We start from the raw sequence: 19,032 nt of genomic DNA, 5'->3' as shown, positions 1-19,032 counted from the left end.
AAGATCTCCTCTCATTCTTCTGAATTCCAGTGAGTACAGTAGTACAGTCCCAGGTGACTCAATCTCTCCTCATAGTCTAACCTCCCCCCTCCGCCCCCCCCCCCCCAATCTCTGGAATCAACCTGCTGAACCTCCTCTGCACCACCTCCAAAACCAGTATACCTTTCTTCAAGTAAGAAGACCAGAACTGCACACAGTACTCCAGATGCGGCCTTACCAGTACCCTGTACTGTTGCAGCATAACCTTCTAGCCCATACAGCCCAGTTACACCCTTGTGACCAATTAACCTGCTAACCAGCATGTCTTTGGAATGTGAGAGGAAACTGGAGCACCCGGAGGAAATGGGGAGATTGTACAAGCTCCTTACAGACTGTGGTGGAACCGAACCTAGGTTGCTGGCACTGTAATAGTTTTATGCTAATCATTATGCCTCTCAGCCACCCCCAGTTGTGCACTTAATCACAAGAGTCACAATATCAGTAGGGACATGCAGAATATGATAATTGTGTCCCTAGCATACAAAAAATATACCTTTTTCATCAATGAAAGCTGTGGAAGTTTTCACTTCAATCCACTTCATTGTAAAGGCTTTGTGTTGTGCTCCAAAAACATGGGTTAAGGTGTATTGGAACAAAACCGCCAGAACCAATCTTTTGTTGGGGAGATCCTGTCCCCATTTTAAGAGGGTTTTTATGAACACGTAATTAATATTGGCTCCTTGTGCAAATGTAACAAAGGCCTCATTCTGTCAGGCCTCTACGTATATGGATTTCAAACTAGGCCGAAGCAAGGAAATCAGATTTAATATCACTGCTTTGTCATGAGATTTGTTGTTTCATGACAGCAGTACAGCGCAATACAGACAGTAATAACAAAAATATAAAAATTACAATAAGAAACATTTAAAAAAATTAAATTGGCAGTACAAAAAGCAAAAATATTTTACATATTTGTTGAAGTAGTGTACATGGATTCATTATCCATTCAGAAATCTGATGGGAGGGGAGGGGAAGAAGCTGCTCCTAAAACATTGATGTTTCTCTTCAGGCTCTTGTACCTCTTCAAGAAATCAGCTTCTTGTCCTAAGTATCAACTTCAACTAAGAGAAACTAGTATAGACTTGAAGGATGTGGAAAAAATGTTCAAGAAGGGAAGAAGGTAATTGGTTCATAAGTGAACTTCAATCAAATGAGCTGGACCCGACTGATTTTACAGGTAAACCAACTTCCATCAGACCTGGCATTGCTGAAAGAACAATTGAAAACATACTCAGAGAATAGACTAAATACTCCCCGATTCAGTCGACATTTTGGGCCGTGAATATTCACCAAGACTGATGAAGGATCTTAGCTGGAAATGTCAACTATTTATTCCCCTTTATAGATACTGTCGTGACCAACTGAGTTCCACTGAGATTTTGATTTCCAACATCTGCAGAACCACATGTTGACTATATGAAATAATGTTCATTTGGTCTTGAGAACATAGCTAAATGCCCCAAATTCTTCCCAAGTGATATCAAATGTCCCTCTCCATAGATGTTGCCTGACCTGCTAAGTTCTTTCAGCATTTTCTATGGGTTACTAACATTTTCAGCATCTGAAGAATCTTGAGTTTATAAACCTTGATATAACTATGAAGAAATTTTGGAGCCAAAATTGATACCTCTCTAGCTGCATTAAGGGAACGGGGGAAAAATCCTTTTCTTTGAACAGTAAATACCTAAATCAATAGAAATGGCTAACCTGTACAGGTCCCTTCCAACGTCACCTTCATTCCGTGCATAACCATCTGTCTTGTCAGTAAAGCTGAAACCAGTGCCAACCTAGTTTCCAGGAAAAATGAAACATTATCTCCACATATACAATCACTGGCCACTTTATTAGGTATACCTGCTCATTAATGCAAATATCTAATCAGCCAATCATGTGGCGGAAATTCAATGCATAAAAGCATGCAGACATGGTCAAGAGGTTCAGTTGTTGTTCAGACCAAACATCAGAATGGGGAAGAAATGTGATCTAAGTGACTTTGACTGTGGAATGATTGTTGGTGCCAGACAGGGTGGTTTGAGTATCTCAGGAACTGCTGTAAACACAAAGTACACTGCAAATGCTGTGGTCAAATCAAAATGTACAAATTAGCTGGATGAACTCAGCAGGTCAGGCAGCATCCGTTGACATGAGCAGTCAACATTTCGGGCCAAGACCTTTTGTCAGGACTGAAGGAGGAGGGGGCAGGGGCCCTATAAAGAAGGTGGGAGGAGGGTGGAAGGTGCCAGGTGGAAAACCAGAGGAAAGATCAAGGGGTGGGGGAGGGGAAGCAGGGAGGGGATAGGGCGGAGAGGTGAAGAAGGAATGAAAGGGGAAAGCACTGTGGGTAGTAGAAGAAGGCAGAATCATGAGAGAGGTGATAGGCAGCTAGAAGAGGAGGCAGAGTGAAAGTGGGATGGTGGAAGGGAGAGGGAGGGAATTACCGGAAGTTAGAGAATTCGATGTTCATACCAAGGGGCTGGAGTCTACCCAGATGGTATATGAAGTGTTGCTCCTCCAACCTGAGTTTGGCCTCATCATGGCAGTAGAGGAGGCCATGTATGGACATATCCAAATGGGAACGCGAAGTAGAGTTGAAGTGGGTGGCAACCGGGAGATCCTGGCTGTTGTGGTGGATGGAGTGGAGGTGCTCGACGAAGCGGTCCCCCAATCTGCGTCGGGTCTCACCGATGTAGAGGAGGCTGCACTGGGAGCACCAAATGCAATAGATTACCCCAACAGACTCACAAGTGAAGTGTTGCCTCACCTGGAAGGACTGTTTGGGGCCCTGAATGGTGGTAAGAGAGGAGGTGTAGGGACAGGTGTAGCACTTACGCTTGCAGGGATAAGTACCAGGTGGGAGATCTGTGAGGAGGGACATGTGGACCAGGCAGCCACAGAGGGAACGATCCCTGCGAAAAGCAGAGAGGGGTAGGGAAGGAAAGATGTGCTTAGTGGTGGGGTCCTGTTGAAGGTGGCGGAAGTTGTGGAGGATAATATGCTGGATCTGGAGGTTGGTGGGGTGGTAGGTGAGGACAAGGGGAACACGGTCCCTGTTGTGGTGATGGGAGGATGGGGTGAGGGCCGAAGTGCAGGAAATGGAGGAGATACGGGTGAGGGCATCACACACACACGCACTACATTGCATGGGATGGTGGTAGAGGCAGATAGAGACTTTTAACAGGCATTTAGATAGCCCCATTAATGTAAGGAAAATGGAAGGATAATGACATTGTGTGGGCAAAAGGGATTAGTTTAGTTGGCCATTTGATTACTAATTTAATTGATCCTGCAAAACACTGTGGGCCTGTTCCTGTGCTGTACTGTTCCATGTTCAAAGTACATTGAAACATTGATCCATTTTGCATCAATGACACGAGCATGCACGTGTTTCAGGCAGCAGCACTGCATTCTTTCTGGAATGTAGGAAGAAACTCAGCAGACCTAGCAGCATCTATAGACAGGAATAAGGGGTTGATGTTTCAGGGAGGGGTGGTGGAAGAAGTGAGGAGATGTGAGAGGATAGGTAGAAGAGGCAAAAGGTCTGAAGAAGAGCAAATCTGATAGGAAAGAAGAGTGGACCATGGGAAATAGGGAAGGAGGAAGGACACCAGGAGGAGGCAATGGGCAGGTGAGGAGAAAGAAAGGGTAAAAGAGGAGTCAGAATGAGGATCAGAAAAAAAGGAAGCGGGGGAAGACTTGTATTAGAAAAAAAAAGCTGGTGGAACAATTGGTACTATTCTTTGGTGGCATCTGTATACAGGTGTTCCCCCCCCCCCCTTACAAAGGTAGAGCGTTCCTGTGAAACCTTTCTTAATCCAAAATGGTGTAAAGCGAAGGGAAAAATATCCATAAAAGCAAAAATCCTCTTTGTAATGTGAGAGCAGGTTACTAATGTAGGTCTTTTGTAAAAGCAAAGTGGCATAAAGCAAACATTCGTAAAGCGGGGGACACCTGTACTAACCTCAGCATCCTTCTTAAATTATCTGAACATAGAAATCTACAGCACATTACAGGCCCTTCGGCCAACAATGTTGTGCCAACCATGTAACCTACTCTAGAAACTGGGCTAGAATCACCTTACCACATAGCCCTCTATTTATGTAAACTCCTATCTAGGAATTTCTAGGAATTTCTTAAATGACTTTATTGCATGTGCCTCCACCACTGTCTCTGGCAGTGCATTCCACACACCCACCACTGTGTGTGGGAAAACTTACCCCTGATATCCCCTCTATACCTTCTTCCAAGCACCTTAAAACTATGTCCCCTCGTGTTAGCCATTTTAGCCCTGGGAAAAGGTCTCTGTCTATCCACACAATCAATGCACCTCTATCAGGTCACCTCTCATCCTCTGTCGCTCCAAGGAGAAAAGGCCAAGTTTAAACGACCTATTCTCATAAGGCACGCTCTCCAGCCTAGGCCACATCTTTGCAACTCTCCTCTGCACTTGCTCTATAGTATCCACACCCTTCCTGTAGTGAGGTGACCAGAACCGAACACAGTCCTCCAAGTGGGGTCTGACCAAGCTCTTGTATAGCTGGAACAGCTGCCTTCTTTCTCATTTTGTTTTGGGCACGTAAATACTAGCAAGCCACAACTGAACTAAAAATGACCTCAATTTTGTCTTGGCAAAAAAAAAAATTATATAAAAATAAGAGACAAGTACATGAACAAGCATCAAAATTGGGTCTACATTATCACAGCTTTCTGATATAGTAACCCTCAAGCAATGGAGGAAGATGAAGAAAATGAACCTAAGTCAGAGGAAAACATCTGTAAAACTACTAGGTTACTGCAAATAGATCAAATCAGCACTTAAGTACAACTTCACTTTTGATCCAATTATAGCTAGTCTTCTGATTTACTGCTATATTAACACATTTGAAAGGTTTGTTATTTGGCTTTGACAAGAACAACCACCATTTCAAAATTTAAGTGCTTCGATTAAAAAAAAAGATCCACAGTGTAAGTGTCGATGTTCAATTTGAATTGTGGAGCCCACAGTCCTTGGCAGAAGCATCTTTGTTCAGATATCTGTTTATTTAGTTTATCTGGAGATGGATAGGTATAAACCTGCTAAATAACATGTTTGGGCAGATGGGGCTAGTCAGCCATGGTTGACAGCTCATCTGGAAGCCTTGATCTCAAGCCTCTGCTGCCTTGCAGCTACATCCACTCATGAGGAAGACTTCGGGAGTACACTCGCAGGAAAAAGAGTGCAGAGCTGGAGTCCCTAAGACAGTCCAATGTTGAGGTCAATGTTGACTAGTAACTCCAGTGACGCTGCTGCTGTCAAACTGTGTCAGTCCCTGCCGTTCCTTTGGATTCATCAGATGCGTGGAGGGGGGGAGCTTGCTACATGGGTAACAGCTTGCTCTCCACACAGCATTGTACTGTCCTGGCTCACGTATCTAGATAGTTAGGTCGCAACATCCATGGCTGAACGTGACCAACAGAGGCCTTAGAAATAACATGTTATATAAACCATACACAAAACGTCAGAGGAACGCAGCAGGCCAGGCAGCATCAATAGAGAGGAATAATTAGTCAACATTTCAGATCTAGTTCCTTCATCGGGACTGAAAAGGGGGAAGAAGCCAGAATAAGGTGGTGGGGAGGGGGAAAGGGGGAAGAAGTACATTCCAGAAGGTGATAGGCAGAGGAGGTGGGTAGATGAGATGGGGGATGAAGTAAGAAGCTGGGATGTGATAGGAGGAAATGGTAAAGGGCTGAAGGATAAAGAATGTGATAGGAAACGGGAGTGGACCATAGGACCTATCACTTGCCTGCTTGTAATTCTTCCCCTCCCCCCCCCACTCTCTTATTCTGGCTTCTTCCCCCCCCTCCTTTCCAATCCCGATGAAGAGTCTCGGCCAGAAATGTTCAATGTTTATTTCTCTCCATAGATGCTGCCTGACCTGCTGAGTTCCTCCAGCATTTTGTGCGTGTTACTCTGGATTTCCAGCATCTGCAGAAGTTCTTGTGTTTATAACCATAGATGTGATTGATGGTCCCATTTAATATTTTTATTGTTTAATCAGAACCAATGTATGCACAGTAGGTGCCACCTCCACCTACTTTTAGATGTAATTTGCAACTTTCTCTTTAACTCTAGAGAAAATAATTCTCCATTTCTCTCAGTTATTCTGATCTCCTGCACATCAGTTGATTCAGAAGAAGCCAAAATGGGGCAAAAGAAGCCTATTGAGTCAAAACTGCATTAAGTTATTAATTATTAGAAACATTTATAATCCTAAAATGTACATCTTGGTAGTGAAAAGGCTAAATTTTAATTCCTGGATCCTTGATTTGCTGGCTTGCATTTGTAACACCCTGGTTAAGATTTTACTGGTAACGTGCAGGATAGTTAATTTAACGGCTTTCTGTGGGAGCGAGGTGCTCTGCTGCTGCTGTTTGGGTCACTGTTAAAGATAAGAGGTTGTGATGTTCAGCATAAGAATGTCAAGTCAGCCAATTAGGATGGTGAAATTGGGAGAAGGTTCTACAGAAAGCTGGGCCAAGATGTTTCGTGATGGACAGTGGGGGGGGGGTGGTGTTGAGTTCTTTTCGTCATGAGATGGAGAGAGAAGCTGAAGAAAACTGGCCATAAGATGCAATCCAACTGGAATGCACAATCTGATAGAATCCAAGATTAGTAATTAAACCAGTGATCAGTGTTGGCACTTTGTGTAGAACAGTCACATCCAGCTTTTGGAAGATCTGAACTCAGCCTTGTGCACGTTTGACTGTTTTAATTATAATGGGCCATTTTGGTTTGTTTTCCTTTCTTCTTTAATAATGGTTTGGGTAAGTTGACATTCATAAATATACTTTCTTTACAATTGTATGCAGTGTACGATCTGTTATTTATTGCCGATGGCTAATTGCAGGGGAGCTGTGTTTACACATTATTCACACAGATCGGGGTTCGGGTGGTCGGGACATCCCAACTTCCCAGTTTTGGTGGGACCCAGATGTATAGAGTCTGGACAGGTGGATTTCACGCCGCTGACTCCAGTGGCTGTTTGCAAGGAGCTAATGAGTCACTTCTCCAGGGACACCCAGTAAAAAGGGATCTCACACACTTTCCACTCGACAAGGATAAAATCCTTCATCAGTAATTTGCAACACTTCATCTTATTTTAAAGAAGGCTACAATATCTGGTGTCATTTGTGCCTTCATTACATCCATCATTAGGATCCCCCACCACCCAGGTCATGCTCTCTTCTCACTGCTGCCATCAGGAAGGTGGAACAGGAACCTGAAGACTACCAGGTTGAGGAACAGTTATCATCTCTCAACCATCAGGCTCTTGAACCAAAGGGGATAACTTCACTTGCCCCATCACTGAACTGTTCCCACAACTTATGGACTCACTTTCAAGGACTTTTCATCTATGTATTTATTTACTTATTTATTTATTCTTTTTATATTTGCACAGTTTGTAGTCTTTTGCACGTTGGTCATTGCCCATCTTGTTGGGTGCGGTCTTGTGTTTTTTTTTCTGCATTTACTGTGAATGGCCACAAGAAAACAAATCTCGGGGTGGTAGATGGTGACATAAATGTACTTTGATAACAAATTTACATTGAACTTTGAGCATTTGGACTTTGGAGTGATCTGCAAACTTGGATCTATGCTTCATTCACTAGTGAAACCATAATATTTAATGCCATTTTGTAAATGTCACTGATAAAACCAAATTTATGGTATTTATTCTATCTATTCCAATACAAATACTTTTAAGGAGCTAAGTAATGTGAATAGTTTCATCTATGACATCATCAGAGTAGAGGCTAGTATGGTGCTATTATAGCTCAAGGCGTTGAAGTTTGGAGTTTAAATCCAATCTGTAATGAGTCTGTACGTCGTCCCCTGTGGAATGCAAGGGTTTTCTCTGGGTGCTCCTGTTTCCTCCCACAGTCCAAAGACATACCAGTCAGATAGGTTAATTGGTCATTGGAAATTGTCCTGTAATTATGCTAGGGTTAATTCGGTGGGTTTCCTGGGTGGCATGGCTCGAAGGGCCAGAAGGACCTATTCTGCACTGTATCTTAAAAGATAAATAAATAAAAGTGGATACTGAGTGCCGTACTGGAAATTGAAAACAGGATTTCATAATCAATCAAGAAAACTTCCAAAAAAAGAGTAAGAACAGGACTTGCTTTTGATCAGAACCTTACTTTTGGAAGCTCTTGATACACTCTCAGAAAACCCCTTCTTGGACATGTATTTCTGAATCCTAATGATTAAGTTTATTTATTGATTGGGATGCAGTGCACAATAGGCCCTTCTGCCCTTCAAGCCATGCAGCCCAGCAACTCCCGATTTAACCCTAGCCTAATATTTGGACTGTGGGAGGAAACCGCAGCACCCAGGGGAAATCCACATGGTCACGGGGAGAACATACGAACTCCTTACAGAGAGCAGCAGGATTTGAACCCAGGTCGCTGATACTGTGATATCCACTATGCTACCATGCCACATACAACTTCTGCAAATAAAGACACATAGCAATTCAAAAACTTACGGGGTTGTCGATGTATAGCATTGAATACTTGGATGTCCATGAGAACCTCCGGGCTTCCACTAGATTTGAACAGAATACACAAATAGTAAAATTAACATTTGAATATTCACAGTTTGACAGTTTTTTTGACGAGTAAGGGCATGAAAGGTTATGGGGAGAATGCAGAAGAATGGGGTTTGTGAGGATGATAAATGATTGAATGTCTGAGCACAGTCAATGGATCCAATGGCCTAATTCTGCTCCTGTGTTTCTTGGTAAAGGTTACTCTTCCATGTCAACGTTTTCTGACTGTCAACAGATTTGCTTGAACTTTACAGTCTACATAAAATTTAGGCAAAATTTTTTGAGGGAACCAATTTATATGCTGGGTGATGTGTTATTTTGCCTGGAGTTGGGCCTTGACGATATCCAGTCCATGGAAAGGAAGCAGTCAGCACAAAACAACAGTTCACTGAAGCTCAAGAACAGTATTTCTAAGGCAGTGAGAATTACCGTAACTTCAGTGAACTGAGCCATGTATTCAAATGTAAAGCTAATTTTTCCCCATACATAATCACAAACATGTCCCAGTCCCTGACACTGTTCTAGAATATAAAGTTCCTATTCAGCAACTTATATTTAGGGAATTGGCTACTATTTATATTATTTTTTTATTGAGATACAGCACAGAATAGACCCTCCAGCACTTCAAGCTGCACTGCTTAACAACCCCCAATTGTACCCTAGCCTAATCGCAGGACAATTTGCAGTGACCTGTTAACCTACCAACCAGCAGTTCTTTGGACTGTGTGAGGAAACCAGAGCACCTGGAGGAACCCACGTGGTCATGGGGATAATGTACAAAAACTCCTTACAGACACCGGCAAAAATTGAACCCCGTTTCCTGCAATGTAAAGCACTGTGCTGACCACAGTGTTACTGTGCCAAGTGAATGGTTTCTGTAGCTTGCAGACTGAAATATTTATACACAAGGCAATTTTACATAGTTACATAGAAAGTTAATAAATACAGAAGGATTTGCAACTGTACACAGAATATGAAAACTCATGTTCACAGTATTATTTATATTTATATAAATAATATATTATTTGCATGATTTGTCTTTTGCATGTTGGCTATTTTTTCAGACTTTGTTATTTACAGTTTTTCATAAATTCTATTATATTTATTTATATTCATGCCATGCCTGCAAGAAAATGAATCTCAGGGTAGTATTTGGTGACATGTACATATTTTGATGATAATTTAAATTTTAACTTGGATCAGTTCTGGGGAAAAAAGATCAAGGGACAAACATCAATTTTATTCACCCTATGTATTTGGAATTTGCTGTGGTGTGTTGGCATGACATTCAACAGAAAAAATTCAACAATTCTAAAGAATAAAGAATTATATGAAAATAAGTAGAGGTCAAAGTACGGATATGGAATAACAACAACAAACAAAATCAAACACCTGTTTTTTCAGTTTAGCTGAAATTACTTCCCATCAGTATACATTAAATGAGAATATGTTATGAACATTGATCTGATACACTTCTGAAGTAAAAATATTATAAATTACAGTGTATTTTGGTGGAGGAGGTCTCTAAAGGCAGACATTATGATCTCTCACAGAAAGGAATTATAAATATTTCCTCCCTGAACCACAGTATACCTAAAAATACATAGTATATGTTAGAGTATATTCTGGAGATATGCAATTAGCAAATATTAATTTCAACAGCAACCAGTCTTCATATCTGAAAATGGATTGTAGGTTGAGTTCAAAATCCAGCTCAGAACAATGGAGTTTTTGAAGCTACATTTTAGAATAAATTGGAGACCAGGAAACACCAAATTGACTGAGATACCTGTATATGCATGAATGTAATTACCAGTCAATTGACCCAAGACTTCACATAGACATGAATACAACTTGGCGACAATTATAATTAACACTTATTTTGGGTGTGTCGACGGGAAAATCTAGGTATTTGAAAAGTTACAGGCAACTCAAAAGAAGCATTATAGCTATAGAAATTGTCCAGTTATCTTTGATCAGTAACATAAAAATGTGCTGTAATGTTGGGTCTCTCTCTCCCTCTCCCCCCTTCCTCCAAACACTGTCAGCCTCTGCATGTCCCGAATAAAGACTTCTATACTACCAACTTTGTCTCTCTGGTGACTTTGCTCACAATCATGACAATATGGTAGCTGCCCCCCCTATATATTTGAGCTTAACATTTTGTATTAAAAACAATTTAGAATAACCTGAAGTATCAACCGGTGAGTTTCAGTGGAAGCATTTGTGGGCAAGAGAAAAACTGTTCCAAAGGAAACATTTTAGAACAGCTTAATAATTCTGCACATTCATTCAGCATGTTAACATCATAAGAGCAAAGCTGCACTTACAGGTCTCATTTTTAGTCACAACATAAGGCCCATGTTCAACGAAAAGGCCAAACATTGAGGAACCTCCAGGGCCTCCTTGAAGCCACAGCAACACAGGGGCATGTTCAGGTCTTGTCTGAAAAGTCACACACAAGTAATCATTATAAAAATACAAAATTGATAAATGGCATTGCTCTGGATTCCCCAGTGCATGAGTGTAAACCAGAATGAAATCTGGATCCGATGCAGCATTAAAAACATGCAATGTTGGATTGTCTATATAATTGTTATTTTATTTGTAGTTTAACTTCCTTACGCTTGTTTGTATTTTTATATAACCACCTATATACACGTAGTTGATCAGTAAGTTTTTCCAGTTGAAAAACAGAGAAAGTGTTCTACCAGAAAAGTTTTCCCTTTGTCTGCCTCTCTCGTCTTTCTTGTTCTCTCTCACCATGCTTCTTCCTTTCTATTCTTTCCTCTTGATAAAATGGTCGTAAGTTCTCCCTCTTTGGCATTCACCCCTACTGGGGCCTAGACCAATGATGGCAGCTTGGCAGAGTCCTCTATCCTGGGCCAGTCCTGCAAACTGTATCCAGGTGTAGACCACCTTCAAAGACCCTCTCTCCTAGGGAGGAGGTCCTTAAAGCTTCTGTTGGAATTTCTATAGCTCTGTGTTTTTACGGGATGGGTTTGCTAGCATAATGTGATTGCAGTGCCAGCACCCCAGGCTCTATTCCGCAGCTGTCTGTAAGGCTTTCGCATACTCTTCCCAATACCACACGGGTATTCTGCGTGCTGGAGCCGTGTATCAGTTTCCTATCTGCATTGAATTTGTGTTACGTATTTATTATCATGGCAAACATTTTGTCCATGATGACAGACGAGAGAACCTCGTTTAGCCCAACGGATGGTTTTCTTGTGACAAGCACAAAAACAGACTGGGCACTATGACCCAGGGAGAGAACCCATTCAGTAACAGATAGACAGGGGAGGCGATTATTACACTCTCTGGTTCGGGCCGAGACCAGTTCAGTGACTTGAGACCTGACGAAGGGTCTCGGCCCAAAACGTCGACAGCGCTTCTCCCTATAGATGCTGCCTGGCCTGCTGTATTCCACCAGCATTTTGTGTGTGCTGCTTGAATTTCCAGCATCTGCAGATTTCCTCACATTTGCTTGACACATTTCACTGTAAGTTATGATGCACATGTGGCAACTAAAACAAATCTTTTTAGAAGGGCCAAGCTGTTTACAGATTCTACTGTTATGAGTGATGAACAGACCTAATGGACAATGGGGTGCAGAGTTAACCATTCTCCCCCCCCCCCCCACGAACTACAAACTATTGCTGTTGCTATGCTGCTCATGAGAGAGAGAGAGATGAAACACAGGCAAGAACAACTGCTACAGATAAGAGGGGGAGAGAGACTGTTGATTTATTGTACTTTGACTCTTCCTGGATTATTTACCTTCTACTACAAGGACTTTACTTTGCTCATTAACATTCTTCAGGAGATAGCAGGAGTGGCCTGATTTGATGGACACGGTCATTCAGAGTTGATGGAGAGCTGAGACCCTGTGAGTGGTCTGGAGAGACACCCTTCAGACACACCAGTGGACACAGTGTTGGGAACCCACAGAAAGGTGGGGGCTTCGGAGACCAAACCAGGAGATCGGTCAGTAAAGCTCACAGTGTTACAGCAGGGCCGGTGGGGACTTGTGTGTGTGTGTCCACTCATGCCAGAGTGACGAGTCCACCACAGAAGAACGGTCTAGCTGAAGACCAGAGGGGTCATAACTGAATGGCCACAATGACACGACGGATTAAGAAAGCCGCAAAAGGTTTGCCTGCCACAGCTGTTGCTGTTGCATCTCGCTCGCACTCTCCCCAACAATTTCAACACAACAACCATAACCACCTCAGCATTTATGAACTGAACTCTATACTTTCGTATGACAATTTATTTACCCCTAGACATCGATAGAGCTTGTTTATTATTATTCCTAAACTTTTAGTTTTATTAATGCTAACTTGTTTTATATGTATATTTGCATTTTTGATATTGTATTGTGTAGTTTACTAATAAACACCTTTAGTTTGGTACCACCAGACCCCAACGGATTCTTCTTTCTCTGCTGGTCAGACAGCCAGTTACGGGGTACGTAACATTACCCTCGCATAGCTGCTGTTTGTCCAGCAGCATCCTCTGCACAGTGAGAAGACAGAAAAAAAAACGCCAATTTAAGAACTCGTCTGAAAATTGAGAAAGGATAAGGAGAATGGGTTGGAAAGAAAGCAAACAGGACAGTGGGGGCTGAGGTGACTATTGAAACTTGAGCCTGGAGTTCCGGCTCCTGTCATCAGCTGGTCTGGGACTCAATGCCAAAGCCGGCACAGCCTCAGAATAGAGGGACACCAATCTGAGGAGGGCTTTCTTTAGCCTAAGGGTGCTGAATCTGTGAAATTCGTTGCCACAGGAAGATTTGGAGGCGAAGTCTCTGGGTACATTTAAGTCAGAGATTGACAGATTCTTGAAAATGGATCAGCCACGATGCAGTGACACAGGAGACTCGGGAGGCAAATGGTGAATTTCTGCTCCCATATCAAAGATTGGAGCCCAAAGGTCAATCTGGGGACTGGAATTTGGGGTCCAATCATCAAAGCCTGGAGACTTGAGACTGGAAGCTGGAGCCCTGTCTGTGGGTGTAAGGAGGGAAAGGGGCTTGTTTTGTCGCTGCTTGTGTTATGCCAAGCACAATGGGCATGCTATGCCAGTGCCAGAGTGCATGGCGACCCTCACAGACTGGTGCCAGCACACCTGTGTGTGTTGGTTGTTAATGCAAAAAGACACATTTCACTGCATGCTTTCATGTAACTGTGATAAATAAATCCAAATCGCTCAGTTCTCTGCTTATCCTTCGTGCTTCACCATAAATCACAAACCGCCTCCTCATCCCTTCCTATTATCCACCCCTTCCCCTGCAGCCGAGGAAAAAGAACCAGCAGAGACACAAAGTAAAGATAAATATTGAAGAGATACGGGACTGTGGGGCAAAGGATGAACCTGCCTAGCCCTACTCATCCAGAAAATTCATCAGAACAACAGTAAAAGTTGTAGAATCAGATTTAATATCACTGAGATACGTCGTGAAATTTGTTGTTTTGCGGCAGCAGTACATTGCAATGCATAAAAAAATCTTTATTACAGTAACAAACGAGAAAAATCTGCAGATGCTGGAAATCCAAGCAACACACACAAAAGTGCTGGAGGAACTCAGCAGGTCAGGCAGCGTCTATAGGAAAGAGTACAGCTGACATTTCAGACCAAGAGCCTTCAGCAGGACTGGAGAAAAATAGATGAGAAGTAGAGTTAAAAGGTGAGGGGAGGGGGTGAAGGGAGGGATGAAACAAGGTGAAATTGGGAGGAAGGGTGAAGTAAAGAGCTGGAAAGGGGGAAATCTAATAGAAGACAAAAGGCCATGGAAGAAGGAAAAAGGGGGAAGGAGAAGCACGAGAGGGAGATGACGAGCAGGCATAAGGTGAGAGAGGGAAAAGGCGATGGGGAATGATGAAGGGGAGGAGAGGGGCATTACTGGAAGTTCAATAAATCAGTGTTAATGCCGTCAGGTTGGAGACTACCCAGATGGAATACAAGGTGTTGTTCCTCCAACTTGAGTGTGGCCTCATGGCAACAGTAGGGAAGGCCATGGATGGACATATCGGAATGGGTAGTGGAATTGAAATAGGTGGCCACTGAGAGATCCTACTTTTGCTTGGCAAAGCAGTCTTCCAATCTATATCGGGTCTCACTGATACACAGGAGGCCACACTGGGAGCACTGGATACAGTACAAGACCCCAACAGACTCACAGGTGAAGTGTCGCCTCACCTGGAAGGACTGAATGGTAGTGAGGGAGGAGGTGTAGCACTTGTTCCACTTGCTAGGAGGAGATCAGTGAGGTAGTGTCCATTGTCTGCCAGAAATCCGATCAGAGGGGATGCTGTTCCTAAAACATTTGAGTGTGCGTTTTCATCTCCTTTACCTCCTCCTAGTTTTCATTTCCTTTACCTATAAGCTCGTAATCAAGTTATTTCAACCAAGACCAGCTGTCACACAGGTTTCAATCCGGTCGTGTTTAAATTTCCTGTGCACCAATGCTGGTGTGGTTTCCGTTTCTGCTCATTTTGCTCTGCCCCTGCTCAGCTCCACAGCGCCACCTGTCTGAGCTTTTCTGAAGTGTGTGCTTCCCCTCCCAATTTCCTTTGTCGTCACTTTTATTGTCATTTCAACCACAACTGCTGACACAGTACACAGTAAAAACGAAACAATGTTCCTCCAGGACCATGGTGCTAAATGAAACAACACAAAACTACATTAGACTACATTAAAACAACACACACAAAATGCTGGTAGAACACAGCAGGCCAGGCAGCATCTATAGGGAGAAGCGATGTCAACGTTTCGGGCAGAGACCCTTCGTCAGGACACTTCATTCCACCAGCATTTTGTGTGTGTTGTTGTTTGAATTTCTAGCATCTGCAGATTTCCTCATGTTTGCTCATTAGACTACATTAGATTAGAATTAGACTCATTTGTAAGGCCAGTGATGTTGTGGGGGTGGAACTGGACTCTCTGACGATGGTGTCTGAAAAGAGGATGCTGTCCAAGTTGCATGCTATCTTGGACAATGACTCCCATCCACTCCGTAATGTACTGGTTAGGCACAGGAGTACATTCAGCCAGAGACTCATTCCACCAAGATGTAACACTGAGCGTCATAGGAAGTAATTCCTGCCAGTGGCCATCAAACTTTACAACTGCTCCCTCTGAGTGTCAGACACCCTGAGCCAATAGGCTGGTCCTGGACTTATTTCCACTGGGCATGATCAACTTATTATTATTATTTAATTATTTATGGTTTTATATTGCTGTATTTCTTCACTATTCTTGGTTGGTGCGGCTGTAACGAAACCCAATTTTCCCTCGGGATCAATAAATTATGACTGTCTGTCTGGCTACAGACCTACACGGGACTACATAAAGTGCACAAAACAGTGCAAGACAGTACAATAATTAATAAACAAGGCAATAGGCACAGTAAAGGACAAATTACAATATAATAAATGATGTAAATGTAAACAATGTTCATAGAGGGAAGATCTGGCCCTTCCAGTTGCAGCACCCCAGCAATCCACCTACTGAACCCTAGTCTCATCATAGGACACAACACAAGTACCAATTAACCTACTTACTGGTAGGTCTTTGGACTGTGGGAGGAAATGCGAGCACCCAGAAGAAACACCACACAGTCACGGGGAGAGCGTACAAATTCCTTACAAACGGCACTGGAATCGGCTCTGAATTCCTGTGCAGTAATGGCATCATGCCAATTGCTCTGCTGCTGGGCCATGAGGGACTAAGTAACTGGGGAAGTTTGAACAGGCTAGAGCAGAGGGGTTCCCAACCCGGGATCCAAGGATCCCTTGCCTAATAGCATTGGTGCATGGCACAAAAAGGTTGGGAGCCCCTGTCTGATAGAACAGCAAACAGGGTGGGGGGTGGGGGGGAGAAAGAACCTTACACAGGTACACGAAATCATGCGGAGCATGGATAAGGTGAATTCCCTCAATCTTTTTACTCATTTGCATTATCAAGAACTTGAGGTTTAAGGTGGGAGGCAAAGATTTAAAAGGAACCTGAGGTACAATGGCGTTTTATACAAAGAGTAGTGTCTATGTGGAATCATCTGTCGAGAAAGTGGTTGGGGCAGCTACAGTAACAACTTTGTTGAACAGGTCCATGGATGAGAGAAGTTTAAAAAGATATGGGCTGGACATTGGCATATAGGGTCAGTTTGGATGTCATCTTGGCCAGCATGGAAGAGTTGGGCCAAATGGCCCATTTCCATGCTATATGACTCTATGACTATGACTCCATTTCTAATAAATATCTGAACATTTATTTATTGAGATACAGCACAGAGCAGGCCCTTCAAGTACACCACTCAGCATTCCCCTGGATTAAATCCTAGCCTAATCACAGAACAATTCACAATGGCCAATTAACCAATAAGACAATAGTATTATGGCCTTTATATTCTGTGTTTTTGCCCATTCTTTCTCATTGTTTATCTTGCACGGGGGTTGGGGATGCTCTTGTTGCTTTTTGTGCTGGGATAGGGGGTTGAGGGGCTGTTGATCGTGTTGCTGTTCTTTTTCTGTGTGTGGGGTGGGGGCTTGCCATTTCTCTTTGTGTCTGACGTGAAGAGACACAGAGCAAGGGCATGAGATTGGGGCTGAGGGGAACATTGGATCAGCCATGATGAAATAGCAAAGTAGACTCAGTGCCCCAAATGGCCCAATTCTGCTTCTATATCTCACGGCAGCCAGAGTAGGGAATGGAAGGGAGGGGTGGGGAAGAAATTTCCAGCAGTTAGAGAAATCACTGTTGATACCATCAGGTTGGCGGCTACCCAGATGGTATACAAGGAGTTGCTCCTCTATCCTGAGAGTGACCTCATTATGGTAGTAGAGGCAGCCATAGACAGACAAGACAGAATGGGAATGGGGAGTGAAATTAAAATGGTCAGCCACTAGGAAGTCCAGCTTGATGCAGATGGAGCAAAGGTGCTCGATCTTATTTTTTACCTTTTCAAATGCCTTATCAAAATTGCACTGTATTGGAATTTACTGCAGCCACTAGTTGATCCTACTGGGCGTATTCACAAATAGCAGACTCGCATTTCATAATACTTGGCTGACTCTGCCAAAGCACATCACAATTTTCTAAGCACCCACTTATTGGATCCTTACTAATAGATTTGGTAATCTTAACAATTAAACACACTAACCTACAAGTTCCTTACTTTCTCTCTTCCTCCTTCATGAAGAGCAGAGATTGTCATTTTGTAATACTTGCCTACTCTGCCAAACCACATCACGATTTTTGGAATGTCCCTTTAGACCAGAGATGACGAGGAATTTCTTTAACCATCCGCCCTGCTCTGCTGGGTGAGAAGCTGACAGTGATGCAGGTGGATGCATCCCTGGTGTCATGGATTATTGATTACCTGACTGGCAGACCACAGTACGTGCACTTGCAACACTGTGTGACAGACAGAGTGGTCAGCAGCACTGGGGCTCCATAGGGGACTGTCCTGTCTCTCTTTCTCTTCACCATCTACACCTTGGACTTCAACTACAACACAGAGACTTGCCATCTTCAGAAGTTTTCTGATGACTGCCATAGTTGGATGCATCAGCAAGGGAAATGAAGCTGAGTACAGGGCAACAGTGGGAAACTTTGTCACATGGTGCGAGCAGAATCATCTGCAGCTTAATGTGAAAAAGACTAAGGAGCTGGTGGTGAACCTGAGGAGGGCTAAGGCACTGGTGAACCCTGTTTCCATCCAAGGGGTCAGTGTGGACATGGTGGAGGATTACAAATACCTGGGGATATGAATTGACAATAAACTGGACTGGTCAAAGAACACTGAGGATGTCTACAAGAAGGGTCAGAGCCATCTCTATTTCCTGAGGAGACTGAGGTCCTTTAACATCTGCCGGATGATGCTGAGGATGTTCTATGAGTCTGTGGTGGCCAGTGCTATCATGTTTGCTGTTGTGTGCTGGGGCAGCAGGCTGAGGGTAGCAGACACCAACAGAATCAACAAACTCACTCGTAAGGCCAGTGATGTTGTGGGGGTGGAACTGGACTCTCTGATGGTGGTGTCTGAAAAGAGGATGCTGTCCAAGTTGCATGCCATCTTGGACAATGACTCCCATCCATTCCATAATGTACTGGTTAGGCACAGGAGTACATTCAGCCAGAGACTCATTCCACCGAGATGTAACACTGAGCGTCATAGGAAGTAATTCCTACCCGTGGCCATCAAACTTTACAACTCCTCCCTCAGAGTGTCAGACACCCTGAGCCAATAGGCTGGTCCTGGACTCATTTCCACTATGCATGATTAACTTTTTTATTTAATTATTTATAGTTTTATATTGCTATATTTCTACACTATTCTTAGTTGGCATGGCTGTAACAAAACCCAATTTCCCTCGGGATCAATAAAGTACATCTGTCT

At 43.2% G+C, this 19,032-nt stretch overlaps 1 protein-coding gene across 1 annotated transcript in view; it reads right to left on the bottom strand.

Annotated features, from left to right (window-relative positions):
• Nucleotides 1-19,032, bottom strand: part of cpvl (carboxypeptidase vitellogenic like) — a 74,372-nt gene that overhangs the window by 40,941 nt on the left and 14,399 nt on the right. Inside the window, exons 4-6 of the mRNA XM_059945054.1 lie at nucleotides 10,961-11,075; nucleotides 8,568-8,626; nucleotides 1,747-1,826 (exon numbers count right to left, since the gene is read on the bottom strand). Of these exons, the coding sequence (XP_059801037.1) occupies nucleotides 1,747-1,826; nucleotides 8,568-8,626; nucleotides 10,961-11,075 (254 nt within the window). The remainder of the gene's footprint in view (nucleotides 1-1,746; nucleotides 1,827-8,567; nucleotides 8,627-10,960; nucleotides 11,076-19,032) is intronic.

This window comes from Hypanus sabinus, chromosome 20 (assembly GCF_030144855.1).
Source record: "Hypanus sabinus isolate sHypSab1 chromosome 20, sHypSab1.hap1, whole genome shotgun sequence".
NCBI classification, from domain to species: domain Eukaryota; kingdom Metazoa; phylum Chordata; class Chondrichthyes; order Myliobatiformes; family Dasyatidae; genus Hypanus; species Hypanus sabinus.
The sequence above is the reverse complement of the archived record's forward strand: the minus strand, read 5'-3'. Positions and strand labels throughout refer to the sequence as shown.